Source organism: Chenopodium album, chromosome 16, assembly GCF_948465745.1.
Source record: "Chenopodium album chromosome 16, dcCheAlbu1.1, whole genome shotgun sequence".
NCBI lineage: Eukaryota > Viridiplantae > Streptophyta > Magnoliopsida > Caryophyllales > Amaranthaceae > Chenopodium > Chenopodium album.
The window spans coordinates 21,063,761-21,078,833 of NC_137849.1; the positions used below are offsets into that span (position 1 = coordinate 21,063,761).

Below are 15,073 nucleotides of genomic sequence, written 5' to 3' on the forward strand. Positions count from 1 at the left end.
ACAACCAGGCAGATGCTCTGTCAAAATTGGCATCCTCCGCCGCCTCCTGTGATACGCCTCGGTCAGTCTTCTAGAAAGTTATGGAAAAAAGGAGTATATCTGATGAAGAGCCCATTGGAGTACTTGACCGAAGCTCTACCTGGATGGATGGCATCCAGGACTATTTAACAGACGGCACGGTCTCTGATTCACCCCAGGAGGCGGCCGTACTGAAGAAGCGTGCTGCAGATTTCGAGATGAGGAAAGGAGAACTCTTCAAAGCGGGTTTTTTGAAACCTCTACTAAATTGTGTTACCCCATAAAAGGGGAAAGAAGTTCTCGAAGAATTGCATGCGGGATACTACGCCTCTCACATAGGCGGCAGATCCTTGGCCGTCAGAGCCAAGCGGCACTACTTCTGGCCCACTCTTGAGTCAGATGCCATGGAGTTTGTTAAAAAATGTGACAAGTGTCAAAGATTTGGCAAGCTAATCCATCGTCCGGCTATTGACCTGACAGCAACCCACAGCCTAGTCCCGTTTGCTAAATGGGACGTGGACATTTTAGGTCCTTATACGCCTACACCATGCGGAAAACGCTATATTCTGGTGGGTGTGGATTATTTCACCAAGTGGGTGGAAGCAGAGGCGGTAAAAAACATCAAGACAAAGGATGTCATCTCTTTCATGTGGAAGAACATTATCACCCGGTTTGGGGTACCTATATCTATGGTGTTTGATAATGGCCCTCAGTTTGAGACGCCTTAGCTCAAAACTTGGTTGGGAGATCAAGGGATCTCACATTGTTTTGCATCAGTCAGCCGACCCCAAGCAAACGGCCAAGTTGAAGCCTTCAACAAACTTATCTCAAACAGCATTAAAAAGAAAATTGAAAGAGCCGGTGGTTTATGCGCTGAAGAGTTAATTCATGTCCTATGGATCATCCGGACAATTGAAAAAGGGGCAACCGGTGAAACCCCATTTCTCATGGTTTACGTTGCTGAAGCTGTCTTGCCCATCGAACATTATTAGCTGACTCTACGAGTCATGTTATACGATGAAGAGGCAAACTGAGAGGCCATGCGGCTAGCATTGGACTCACTCCCGGAGCGTAAGGGCAATGCTGCCCTACGCCATGAGATTTACCGTCGAGAATGACTCGTGCCTATAACAAGAGAGTGCACAAACGACCCTTGAAAGTTGGGGACTTTGTATTACGAAAAATGAAGGCAACCGGTAGGGCCAATGAGCAGAGAAAACTAACTCATAATTAGGAAGGCCATTACCGGATCTATAAGGAAGTTAAAAACGGCACCTACCGCTAGAAGCCCATACGGAAGGCGGCTGCCCAAAACTTGGAATGTAAACAACTTGAAAAAGTACTACTTTTGAGAATTGTAAATTTTTGTAAATGAAAAGCCTATCAATGAAAAAAGTTGCTATTTGTTTTCAATTCTTTTAATTACCTCGTATACATACATGCGTAGTGATAAATTACCGTCTGTGCAAAGACGGTCAAATTGAATGAATTAAACTAAGTTAAAAACTTAGTGGCTAGATTAACGTTCAAATTAAGAGGCCAATGGCCGGATGCCCTATCTTATTTTATAAATTCGTCTGCTCCAACATGAGTATGGCGTCCGGCGACGCCCCTCCGGGTGTTATCGTCGCAGAGGGCATTCTATCGTTTGCTCTACAAACGCATGCATACGGCAAAGATTGAATGACCTAATTGGTCAACTCATAATAGTCTAAAGAATGACTAAGCTCATAAGTCGGATGTCTAGTGACCTCAGCCGGTGGCCGACTGAAGTTCTTAGATTATTTAACAAAATTGTACAAGTCCTCCCAATAGGGCAAAGGGACATTGAGTATAATGGATTACAGATACCCCAAGCGGGGGAGATCAGTTTTACCGCCTGACGGTTGCCCGCTTGAGTAATTGGATGGCTGTGCAATTGGTTTGGGGCAATCACTACTATGATTGATTGACTCAGGAGCTTGCCATACTCTCTAAAGTATCACAAGTTCCTAGGTCAATCAATCGGTAAGGTAGTAAAACCAACCACACAACCGTCCAGGGCAAGTACAACCGGGATAGCTTCTGCCGCATGCTTTCAATGAGTTAGGCAAAAAACCAGCAAAAATGCAAGCATATATATACAAGCAAAATTTAAATTCAGTTCAAGCTCAAATTTAAAATTCAAAAATGCAAAATCGACTCAGTCGATATTTTCATAGATGAACCCGGCTACAAAGAGCCGGATAGTAATGTTAAAACGGATCACCATCCGGGTGTAAATAAACAAGAAATTGTTGAGTTAAAACATTTAAATACCCGGCACGCAGGCCGAAAAAGCAGATGGCTTTGAGCCAAGTTAAATACAAACAAGCTTAATTGGTAGGCGCAGCCAGGGCCTCATTCCCTGTCTCTTCTGCTAGTGGTTGAGCGGAGTTAGTGGGATCATCTCCCTTCTTTTGCTCTTGCTCACCACCGTCTGCAGTCTCAGCAGTCTCTTCCTAATTGGCCCAGGCGTGGAATGTTCCTAGATGGGGTCTGCCATCCTCCCTGGCATTGTTTGTCAGCATTGATAAGCAAGTCCCAGAGACCACAATCCTGATTTGGGCATAGGGTGTCCCATGCTAGCTTCATGCGCTCCTTGTAGTCAGACTCGTTCTCCTCAACGATCCACTCCTCGTGGGCTGCGAGGGTTGTTTTGAAGTTCGCCTGAGCCATCTCATTTTTCGGGCGGTTGACATCCAAACTGAGTTGTGTGTTCTCCTAGTCAACCGCCTCAAGCGCCTTGAGGTCCGACTGAGCGGTTTTCAGTGCGGCCTCAGAGTTTGAGGCCATTTTCTTTGCCTTCTCCAGCTCAATCGTTAAGCGCCTGATATTGTCCACCTGTGTCATTTCAAATGCTTTAGTCTCAAGTTCAGTTATTGTATTTGAATAGAGAGCAACGTGTGCAGAGTCTTGCGCCGCTTTATTGGCTCGCTTTACCTCAGTCTGCTTGCGCTGCCATGGCATCTTCAGCCCATCTACCCTCAGCAAGGCCTATGGTCAGACTCGTTCTCCTCAACGTCTCAATGCTCGGGATGGCATCCTTCTCCTTCTTGGGCTGCCCCAAGCATGGACTTGGCGTACTGCTGTACATCCGGCCAACGGGGGGAATCTGCATCACAACCAAGATTGGGTCAGTAAGCGGCATAAGCGGCATCTATCTGCAAACGACCCCCTGATGAACCCTCTGAAGTATGATATGAGTGAGACTTCACCCGTATGGGCCAGGGGAGCTCAAATGGTGACCTGAAAGGACTAGCCGTACCTTGCTCAATTATTTGCAGGCTGTCATCACCCACAGCCGGCAGAGCTTCGAGCCCCCTTGGGCTTTCAGACTTCTCGTCCGTCTGTGGCGCCAAAACCGCGCCAAACTTCTTGCCTAGGTCAATCCCTAGGCCGACGCCTTGCAGGCTGATGCTATTCCCCCCAATGACCATGCGGGGCTTCCCAATCAGCAGTTCAGAAGCCGTCTGAATAGACAACACCTTTTGAGACTTGGATGGGCTATAAGCCGCCTCATCCGTCTTTCGTTTGAAGAGCTTATGAAGAGAGCGGGAAGCCTCCTACAAGATACATGACTCAATGAGCATACAGCCGGCATTCAGCCGCCTCTACTGGAAGAGTAAAAAAGACCCTTGGAAGCAAGTTCCTTTTTCTGCTTTTCCGCCTTGTCCTTGCGGATCTTTACAGCGGACCTTCTGGGGGTCTTCTCCTCAGAAACCATTTCTCCGGCCGTTTCTGCAAACAAAACGTCTATTAGAACATACATGAATAAATTCAAGAGCAGCAGCATAGTCACAACCGGTATAAGTTAGACATACGTCTATCAAACATAGAACTAAGACCGCAGGCGGAAAGAAACACCTCGTCTCTCAGCCAGATATGCCGGGGAATCCAGTTTTTAGGGACGCTTATAGCTTCCCCGGTTGAAAGGTAATCAGTTATAAGCCCAAAGAAACCCGGCTCTATGATTGTCTCGTAGTCCTCATTCGGGATGGTAGGGAACCTGCACTTCTGCCCTAGAAGATCCGGCTTCCTATTATACCGTCAGTACTCACGGTTCTCTCTCATCTTGGAAGAAGACACCAGGTAGAAGCGCTCCTTCCAGTTGTCCCACTTAGACACTTTGTCTAAGGTCATTTGGTATTATGGGTACGTGGTAAGAGTGTACCACGCTCTCCACCCGCCTGGGCTTCGGCTTAGATAGTGCATGTGTGCAAAAGCCTCCCAGCCGGGTTGAAGCCCTTGCCATTCACAGGCAGCTATATACCCCAATATGTTGACCCAAGAATTTGGGGTCAACTGCCATACACCCAGGCCATACCCCCGGAGAATGGCCTTAATTGCGTCATGGAGTGGGAAGCGGAGATCGGCTAGGAACGCCGCCTCATAACAACCAAAGTACCGGTTGGCGTTCCGCTGTTCATCTTCCCAAGCAATAGTGCTTAGCTCATGCGGAACCCGGATGTCAAACCCGTCTCCTAGGGGATGCTTGAGCTTAAAATTCTCTAAGTCCTTCTCCATTGCAGCCCTGTCTTTTGGCTGACACATGAATCTCAGCCGGATTATTTTTCTCTTTCCAATTATTTCTCTCTTTCTCTTCGCTGTTCTTTGGCATCTGTGAGGGGCAAATGTTATGAGTAATTTTACCCATGTCGCGTGGGTCAACCACATCGTGACACGTGTCATACGCCGATTAGTGTCATACATCGGAAGAAACACCTGGCCTCAAGACCCTCTTTACTTTCCGCACCTTTTTCATTCTCCTACGCGTTCTAACTTGATCGTCGGAGGCGGAGCTCCTACCACCCGGAGTCTCCGTTGTTTTGCAGGTACATGCGCAGTCGGATCAGTCTCTGAGCTGTAACTCTCCCGAGGGACAAAAAGACTCAAAATAATTGTTATTGTCAGTCCACGCAAAGGTGAGATTATTTATTTCCATTTTACCTTTATATTATTATAAAATGAATTATTAATATAAAAAGATAGTGTTTTATTTCACAAAATTTCATGTGTGGCAGTGTGGTCGGGATTACTTGATTGTGGTTACCCGATTAGTGTTTTGGTGCGTCTCATCCGTCGATGCAGAAAACGCGCTGATTTTATTTTTATAATTAATATAAATTTTGGATCTAAAAAAATTGCAATTCTTTTTTTCATTGGCTAAAATATAACATTTTCCTATATGACGCTATAAAATATCTTGAAAAAACTCTCCTTTATGTATTTTTTGTAAAAATTTGTCATAATATTGGTTCCATTAATTAGCCAAATAAATTATTTAATTTTATTCATGATAATATTTTAAAAATAATAATGTGTCGCTCTAATTATTTTTTATTTTTCATTATAATCCTATGTAACGCTTAAAAGAAACTAATCTTATGTGGCATAATGCTATTATAGTGTTTTAAAAATATTTATCCTACGTGGCACTTTTTTTAATAATAATCCCACGTAGTGCTTTAAAAAAAATTAATCTTACGTGGCCTAATCCTATTAAAGCGTTTTAAAAATACTAATCCTATGTGACGCTCTAATAATTTTTATAAAATTATCATCCTACATGGCGCTCTAAAATCTCGGAAAAAAACTCCCCTTTATATATATAATTAAATAGATTTGTATAAACTATTTTTTCATTCCTTAACAAAAAAATTGAAAAATTATTCCGTGTACCCAAGGTTTAAAAAAATGCACCGTGTTCCGTGTACCCTTGCAAAGTTTTGAATGAACTGTGTACCCTTGACAAAATATAATTATGTACTAAACACCCTTATTACTAACACCGTTGACTTTCCATTAGGTTTATATTTCAAAATAGACAGGACACCCTTAAGGTTTCATAAAATGTACGAAATACCCTTATTAGAGCTAATTTTCACACTAATTTTTCCCGGGCTATAATTTTTACGTAAAGTCTACAAAAGTCATTTACTTTGCAGTGCTAAATTTCCACTTCACCATTAAGTTCTTAAAAAAAATGCAACTAAACCAAGTAAAAGGATTAACAAAAATTCAAGCAGTACTGTAGTTGTTTCAAGGAATAAATTGTTCCACAAAAATTTCTATCAACGTTAAAAGCAATAATACCCAAAAAAAAAAAAAAAAAGCAATGTGACAATTACCCTGCCTCCCATACAATTCTACCCAAAAATTTCTATGAATGTAGTTGTTTTCTCTCCTTTTTCCCTTTTGTTCCTTGCAAATTCTCAGTACCTTCTATTGTCTTTCTCTTTTGATGGACCAGCAGATGTAGAAAGATCATGGATTAACAACAATAATATACATACTCAAATGCTATATTTCCTATTATGCATAAATCCATAAAGTACACAACTGAAATGTGTTATAGTACTAAAAGGGCTGTATATCCACTAATATGAAAACCAAAATATTGCAGAATTTCAACTATAACTATAATATTGCATAATTTTGACATAAAAAATCCCGAAAAAACAGCAAAATTTCGACATCAAACGCCTAAAAAATGCAGAATTTCAACAACTAACAACTATAAATCGCTGAATTTCGACTATTATACCCATAAATCGGCAGAATTTCGACACTAAACGCCCAAATATATGCATAATTTCGATTTCTACCAAAAAAAAATGCATAATTTCGACAACTAGTATAAATTGCAAGATTTCGACCGCTAAACCCCAGAAAACTGCCGAATTTCATTAATAAAAGGCCTAAAATTCCAGAATTTCGACATAAAAATACCCCAATTTCAACAAGCATGAACCCTATTCCCCAAATTTCATAATTTGCAACAACGAATTCACTCCAGGCAAAAGAAATTGAAGTATACTAACCTTTTAATCAAGCAATTGCACGATAACTCCGCTTGAATTGCGTTCGAAAATTGCTTCAACTTCCTTCTACTTCAAAATAGGTGTTAGTGATGTTCTACTGTACGTATGTGTTAGTGCTGTGTTCAATGACATCAACTATAATAACTATGGGCATTATTGTCTTTTGCAACTAACGGAAAATTAACGGTGTTAGTAATAAGGATGTCTCGTATATTGTTATTACCAGGTTAGTCGGTTAGATCCCTTGTCATGTACAATAATCTATAATTATATGGAGTTATATATTATAAATTGATAAGTATTATAATCATATATTAGTGGAGGAATAATAAAAGCATGTGATTGGTTGATTTGTATTTGCATGAGCTTCTAATACATAACTAAAACAAAAGTAGGCAAAAAATTCAGGCAATCTTTTTTCTTGTTGGAAAACAAGTTATAAATTATTTTAAGAATATGTTTTGGGTTTGTAGTTGCCAAAACTTTTTTAAAAAGATGTGTGAAATCTTTTTATACTACGTATTAATTATAATAGATACTATATTAATATGGAATATGTATATAAAAATAAATTATTTTTATAAATGATTTGTTTCCTTAATAAGTAGTTTTTTTATAAAAAAATAACTAAGGACACACTAGGAGATGACACGTGTTATTGCTGGTGTGTCTTTTAGTATATAGTATTGATTGATGATTGATTTGTCAAGGGTATACGATTCATTCAAAACTTTATAAGGGTACGCGGTTTTTAAACCTGAGATACAAGTATTGCATATTTACAATAGATCGAAACACGTTACATAATAATACGAAGTACAAGATACTCTAATGGATATTGTCAATAAACATGCTCAATGGATCGAGTTAGGGGCAGGGTGGGTCAATTCTTAAAGGGTTAGAGAAATGGCATATCACATTAAAATTTAAGTAGGGTGGGTCGGGTTGGGTTGAGACCTATTATTTTTGCCTCAACCCTTTTCCTATTGAAAAAAAAAAAATTACATCCATTTTCTTTCTTCTCAACATATAAACTCATATGTGACTCTTTATTTGACTTTTTATGTCCGTCATATGCAAATTTTAGAGAAGAATCATAGAAAATATGGTTTAAAACCAATAGATCAAAAGTCGTTAGTTCTCCTATTTCCTCACCCAAAAAAAAAAAAAAAAAAAAAAAAAAAAAAAAAAAAAATCTTAGATTTGAAAGCATCCATCATGATAGATTGAAACAGAAAAACGAGTTAAATTCAGGTATGATTGGAGGATTAAATGAAGTTGTTTACGTCTGATTATTATATTAACCTTTTTAAACTCATTTTTTAATAAAAAAAAAATTCCAAAAAAAACTTACATATAATTGTACATCGTGTTTTCAGTCTGGTTGGTCACACCGTATGACCAGGCTTACTTACTCAGGGGTTAGTCGGACGTTCAAGTGGGGCGGGGATAAAGGGAGGTTTGGCAGGTGATGGGGCGGGGATGGGTATAAAATGTGTACCCGCCTTGGGTGATGGGGCGAGTATGGATTTTAGAGCAGACTCGCTTTGTACCTGCCGTATACCCATCCCATATTTCCGTACATAAAAACTGAAAAATGTTTGATTAACATTTGTAAAAGCGGTTCCACTTTTCAAAAAAAAAAAAAAAAAAATCCTTAAGATGTGGTCCTTAAGAAAACAGCAAATAAGACATATAAGAGCAACTCCAATGGTTATAGCTAAGGACTTGCTTGCAATCAAAAGTCTCTAGCTACTAGCTTGACCATTGGTGCTAAAAAATACAATTAGCTTGCCATCTAATTTGCTTGACAAAAAAGTTTCCAAAATTATTGGAGATTAATATATTAAAATAATTAAATTTTGTAAATTACCACCCACAAAATACACCTGTTTGAAATTACTACCCAAAAAAAAAAATTATTTTAAATTACCACCCCTTAAATTAAAAAACCAATTAAATTGCCACCTTTTTCAAATTTCCGGTGAAGTTTCCGATAGTGGGTCCCACATAACGACTAGTAACGACTATTTTGACCCTCTTTTATTTTTTTACCTCGATTTTCTTCAATATAAACTGCTCTTGAAACTCATACATAATTTCTTCATCAATTTCTATCAAATTCTCACAAATTTTGCAAGGTTGTATTCGAAGAAAACTCCCCCCACAAGTACATACTCTTAATTCGCAATCAGGTTAGATCAATTATTTAGGGTTCTTCGCATATTTAAATTGGGGTTTTTTGAATTAGGGTTCTTTGCACAATTAAATTGGGGGTTTTCCACAATTAAGGTTCCTGCTACAAATGAATTGGGGGTATTTTGAAATTCGGGTTTCTGCTAAAATTGAATTGGGAGTTTTCTGAAATTAGGGTTCTTGCTTCAATTGAATTGGGGATATTCTAAAATTAGGGTTCCTGCTTCAATTAAATTGGGGGTTGTTATGAAATTAATGTTCCTTCCTCTTTCCCTTTTTCCAGAAATTGCAAATACAAACTAGCTAATTATGTGGGATTTTGGGAGAAATTGTAGTAGAAATACCTAATTAATTTTGGAAAAATGTTTTATCGGAAAAAATCGGGGTTAAACTATTAGAAAGCTAAGTATAATCGTTAATAGTTGTCAGGTGGGGCCCATAGAAGGAAAAACCACTAGAATTTTGAAAAAGCTGAAAATCTGAGTAATTTTTTAATTTAAGGGGAGGCAAAATAAAAAATAAAATTAAACAGGTGATTATTTTAAAATAGGTGTCATTTTTGGATGGTAATTTAAAAATTTTCCTTAAATTTTTAGGGCTAATTGAGAAAGTCAAGCTTATTTAATTAGCAAACTAGTAGCTAACCATTAAGGCACAAAATAGCTATAAAGAAAGTTAGCTTAAAATCATGTAGCATGACAAGCTAATTTAACAATTAGTTTACCATTGAAATTGCTCTAATTTCTTTCCGTCTTTCAAATTGGCTTGTTAAATTGTAAAATATACATTCATCTATTTTTTAAAAATTAATTAAATTTACTTAATATCAAAAACCAGCAGACGTCACATTCGAATCATTTTTAAACCTTCGCTTCATGGCTTACACATTACACTGTTATACACATTAAAAAGGCACATAAGACAAACTATTGCCACACTTCACAGTCCAAACTCAAGAATGCTACCTAAATAAACATCCATTCAAAGCTAAAAACTGCAGATCAATAAACTTCATTCAAGAAAACCCCCATCCTACAGGCTGGTCCATATCTACATTTCCAGAATAACGAATTGAGCTTAACGCATTGGCCACATCTTTCTCCAGGTTTTTTAGTTCAGCTAGTTCTTCATTAAGCCTTGATATCTGTTTTACAACTTTTGCTTGGTGACTGAGTAGCTCATCACGGGAATCCATCAATGGCTTGCTTTTGTGTAGTTGTACAGCCTTTTCCACGTAAGGAACTAACCAGCCTACTTTAAAATGCATACATTGCAGGTCAGACAGTGTAGTGTTCAGGTAATCAGCTTGAGAATCACTCAAGGATCGAACTGTGGTTTCTTCCAGAATGAGAACCGCTGTTGCCAATGATTCTAATACCCTGGAGACCATGTCACCATTGCGGATGATGCTATTTTCTATCAAGTTTCCATGCTTAGACCATATATTTTGCAACGTCTTAACTAAGTTAGACCTTATATCAAGTCCTTTGAATTTGACAGTAGAGTTATCACTTTTGTTGCTCGGCTGAAAAGAACAAAATGAGCACAAAGGTCTTATTAGCTGTAAGAAATTAAAAGATTTAGGCGAGGGCAATTTAATTTAGTACCTGAGAGGTTGATTCCTTGACACAAAGTGAGTAAATTTGCTTTCCCCTGTCAAAGTTTTTAGTTAGACACTAATAACAAAAACTGTTCACAAAGCTTAATATTCAATAATAATGATAAAGTCTACACTAAAAAAAATTACCTTCCTCTGCTGCATGCTCCAATTCATTCATGGCAAATGTTCTTCTCACTCTCGCACAGGTTGTAGATGTAGAAGCCATCTTAGTGATTGGTTTTGCAACTTCAAGTTCAGACATCGCTGATGACGGTATCCCCATTCTTGTTAGTCTCCCTCGTGCTGCAGATTTTGAAGGCATTTCAACGGTTTTTCCTGCAAGTTCATGCACAATTAAAGAGGATGAATGTGTCATAACTCGTGAGATGCTTCCTCGTGCTTCAGAGGTAGAGGGTGCCTCAACAAATTGTTCCACAATCACAGGGTCAAGTTAAATTGGAGTCGGGAATTCACCAACTTCACTGTCAGCATCAGATTGAGTCAGTTCATTCTCCTTTGTTGCCCTTCACAAGCACAAACAAAATTAAATATGGTGAAAAGCTTTCCACATAACAAAAAGTACCTAGTTTTTACTTCCATGTTTATCTCGGTGGACATGGAGAAAGTGTGTGAAATTTGAAAATTAATAGAGAGAAACAGGGGACCACATTTTTTGACGTAAAGTGAAGATAATATGAGAAAAAGCAAGGAGATTTTAAGAGATTGAGAGTTTAGAAGTTTGGGATATAGGAAACAGTAGATACATAAATTACAATCCCCCTGTCTTCGGCAATACAGCAATGTATGACCAGTCCAACTACTTGCTACATCCCACTTTGATACGTCAACACTTATAAAGCTATATATTTCAAGTTCATATTATTTATGCACGTTTCAATAACAAATGACATGCCAAGCAAGGTTCTCGACCCAAATAAATAAATAATTGGTACATGCAAACATCACAGCACATATTCTAAGAACCGATGGGCATTGATATGGTTCCAGCATGCCTCAAATTCTTTCAACACCAGATGCACAATTCGTCACAAAATCTAATCTACAATATCATTTACTGAAAGACAATCCTCTTAGTTTCTCTGTACTTAAAAATGCTCCTAAAACTCAACTGACAATGTATCTAACATTCTAACATGGACCAAATAATCAACTTGTCCACACCAAAATACGACAAGGCAAAGTCTTACCACAAAGTAGATCCTAATTGCTATATGATTCAGCCCACTGTGCCAAAGAGATGACAAAGGAGATTAATATTTAAAATAGGCAAGGAGATGCTTATAATGTCAACACCTATAAAGTTTTTAAGAGCAATTTAATCCAAATCTTCTACTTTCCAAATCTTTGAGCCAGAAAATCTCCAATATTAAACAATATAATGGCAATGCAATCCCTAAATCCTGAATACATGGTAAAGGGTGACAAAATATAGAGACGCATGCATGTCTCACAAAAAAAACTCCTCTATACAGCACTTTGCCCAGTTCATATCTACAAAAATATGTTTCAGAGTATCCCCAAACCAAGAGTAATGACCCCAACAGATCTCAGTTGAATAAATTGGCAAATACCCAAAACCTAGAAAAACATTTAACGGACTAGAGAGTCTAGAGTAGCATGTGAGTTTCCTGAGTAAAATTACCTGGGTTCAATTTTTCGACGGGGATAAACGATGGAGTTTCAATGCTGATATAAAAGACATTTGGAAGATGCTATGAGTACAATAGCTTTTTAAAGGTTCATTACAAGATATAAATAGGAGGGACAACATTGCATTGGAATTAGTATGGTAAAACTGAGCTTGTAAATTCCAGAATACACATATAAATTGAACTCAAGGAAATGTCACTATCTGCAAAATCACTGGAATTATAATATTATATACAGCAGTTACTGCACACATCTTTCAATGCCAAAAAATGAAAAGCTAAGGTTAAACATACCATTTGGACATAAGCGCATTTGATGATAGCCAAGTCGGAGGTGGCCAGAACACTCCAGGTTGATAAGGTGCCAAATATTGACAATCACCACCATTAAAATCATAAGCAAAAAGTGAATCATCTTGATCGGGAAGAGAAGTTCTATATCCAGTAAAACAACCTCTATAGAAGACAATGCAATTGCCTTTCCATCCTTGAAAATCCTCCACTGAGGCAAAGAAACTCCCATCAAAAGTTACAAATAGTACCTTATCATCACCAACCCCTTCAATTTCATCCCAATTTGTCTCGTCCTCATTTAACTTATAAATGGTACAATCTATTCCATCTCTTGTTCCACGCCTACACAATCTTCAATCAAATACAATTCTTGATGATCACTTGATACAGCTAGACGTCTCTTATAACATGAAAACTCAAGTACCGGCTTTTCTATCAAGAGCAACAAAGATAAGGTATTGTAATCCATCTTAAAGACTCTACATCTGCGATCAATAGCATAAATCTTTCCTTTAAAATTAACTATATCATCAAACTTCTCCACCCCAAGAAAGGATTCCCGGAATCTCACCTTTAACTCTCGCATGTCTTTAAGCCTAATTGCACATAAAGCCCCTTTATGATGTAAAACAATGGCAGTACAATCACCAATTGTAGGGTAAGTTTTACTACAATTAGGATTTACAAACAAAACCACCCTATTATCATTGAACTCTGGAAGACTCTTCTTCCCAAACATATCTCTAGGAGCATCAACAAACCTCAACCTATGGAAAGCAGCTATCTCAGATACTTGAATGTAAAATAAATCCAATATCTTTGGGAAACCAGTGGGCAACTTTTTAATGGCAATTGGTGAGAGGAATTTGCTGACAAACAACTTTCCAGGGTGCAACTCCTCAGCAATGAATAACCAGGGTGGGAGTTTGGATCGAGAGTTGATCGAAAGAGTAAAACATGACTCGCCACTAGAACCGGTGATGAAGGACCACTATCATCTAGCCAACTTCCAGCAAACGTTGCTACAGTGTAGGGAAAAATAGGGGATAATATATTCTTTGAGGTGAGGTCATGTAAAGTGATTGATCTCTTCCATGCCTTACAAACTGCCCGGAAGTTCTGGGTGTCGGATCGACGCTCGAGGCATTCAGCAATTTTTGACAACAACTCCGGGGGCAAGTCCGACCAAAATACTCGCCCACGGCTCATTTTGGTGAGGTTAATTGAGTCCATTAATAATAATAATGCTCCTTAAACACCACTGATCAATGTATTCCTTCAAAATTCATAAACCAAAGATACACCATACATCAGATGTTGCAACATATTTATTTATGAAATGGGAATCAATCAAAGATTCAATTTTGTCATGACATTGGGATATTGACTCTCAGCACTGATTTCAGACAATTTATATAAAAAAGAACAATTATAAATTCAAGGAATTAAAAGCCAAAAATATACACAACAAGATGATAATACGAGTACACAAAAATGGGTTCAAAAGCTAGCAAATTAGCATGTAAATTCATAGAAAAGCAATGAGAATGATGATTGTGGGAAATTCAAATAAATGAAGTGGAAGCAAAAAATGAGAGTTCTGTAAGGATGGTTACCAGTTCAGAAGCAACGAATATGACCTCATTTCCCCATCTTCAATTTCCTTATTTCTACTTGGAAATCTAAAATATTAGGGTTATCGAGGAATAGCAGGGAGAAATTCTGAATTTGGAGGGAAGGCAAATGGTTTTTTCCATCCGAGTATTCATCTTTTTTAGGTGTGCGTTTTTTTTTTTTTTTTTTTTAATTGACAAGTTTGGAGGTGCCCACATTACATTACATGTGCAATATAAGAAATTGATATGACTGTTATATATTCCCTCCGTTTTTAAATAAATACTTGCTCTATTTTCTTATTTGAAAAGCTTTTACAATATTTAATTCATTTCCCTCGTCTAGTGGACCTAACATAAATCATATTTTATTAATTTTATACTCTTTCTTCCAATTCTTTCCACTACTTTTGATTTTTTACAATTTTTTATTCTTCCATCTACCCCACTACCTCCATATTTTATTACTTTATCCAATTTCTCCTAAAACTCCGCGCATGGAGAAATGGAGCAAGTATTTAAAAATGGAGGGAGTAATGTACTCCTTCTGTGTTTTAATAAATGTTACAGTTTGACTTTTTTACTATTCACATAATGGTTTTAACTTGATTAATTTATCAATGTATAAAAAACAAATGTTATTTATTTTTTTTCTTTTTGACAAAAACAAATGTTATTGTATAATACATTATTGGATTCGTCATAATGTATACTTTCATATTATAAAATTTCCTATGATTTTATTAACATATAATTAGATAAATTAATGATCAAATTAGTGTCTCGACATGTGTGTTTGGTCAAACTGTAACATTTATTAAAATATGGAGGGAGTATGTA

The 15,073-nt window shown here is 37.6% G+C and overlaps 1 protein-coding gene across 1 annotated transcript; it reads right to left on the reverse strand.

Annotated features, from left to right (window-relative positions):
• Positions 1-9,899: 9,899 nt before the first annotated feature.
• LOC145585009 (uncharacterized) lies at positions 9,900-14,344 on the reverse strand. Its single transcript, XM_081641778.1, has 5 exons — positions 14,237-14,344; positions 12,621-13,896; positions 10,804-11,180; positions 10,664-10,709; positions 9,900-10,581 (listed from the first exon to the last, which is right to left on the reverse strand). Exons 3-5 carry the CDS (start codon positions 11,030-11,032, stop codon positions 10,530-10,532), a joined length of 327 nt encoding a protein of 108 aa, XP_081497904.1. The 5' UTR covers positions 11,033-11,180; positions 12,621-13,896; positions 14,237-14,344; the 3' UTR covers positions 9,900-10,529.
• Positions 14,345-15,073: the final 729 nt, after the last annotated feature.

Bases quoted from the DNA above. Each gene is read 5' to 3' on its own strand.
- LOC145585009 (XM_081641778.1), bottom strand. From the start codon at position 11,032: ATGACACATTCATCCTCTTTAATTGTGCATGAACTTGCAGGAAAAACC. The intron at 10,710-10,803 runs GTAATTTTTTTT...AAACTTTGACAG, and splicing joins GGAGCATGCAGCAGAGGAAG to GGGAAAGCAAATTTACTCAC. The intron at 10,582-10,663 runs GTACTAAATTAA...TGTTCTTTTCAG, and splicing joins TCAAGGAATCAACCTCTCAG to CCGAGCAACAAAAGTGATAA.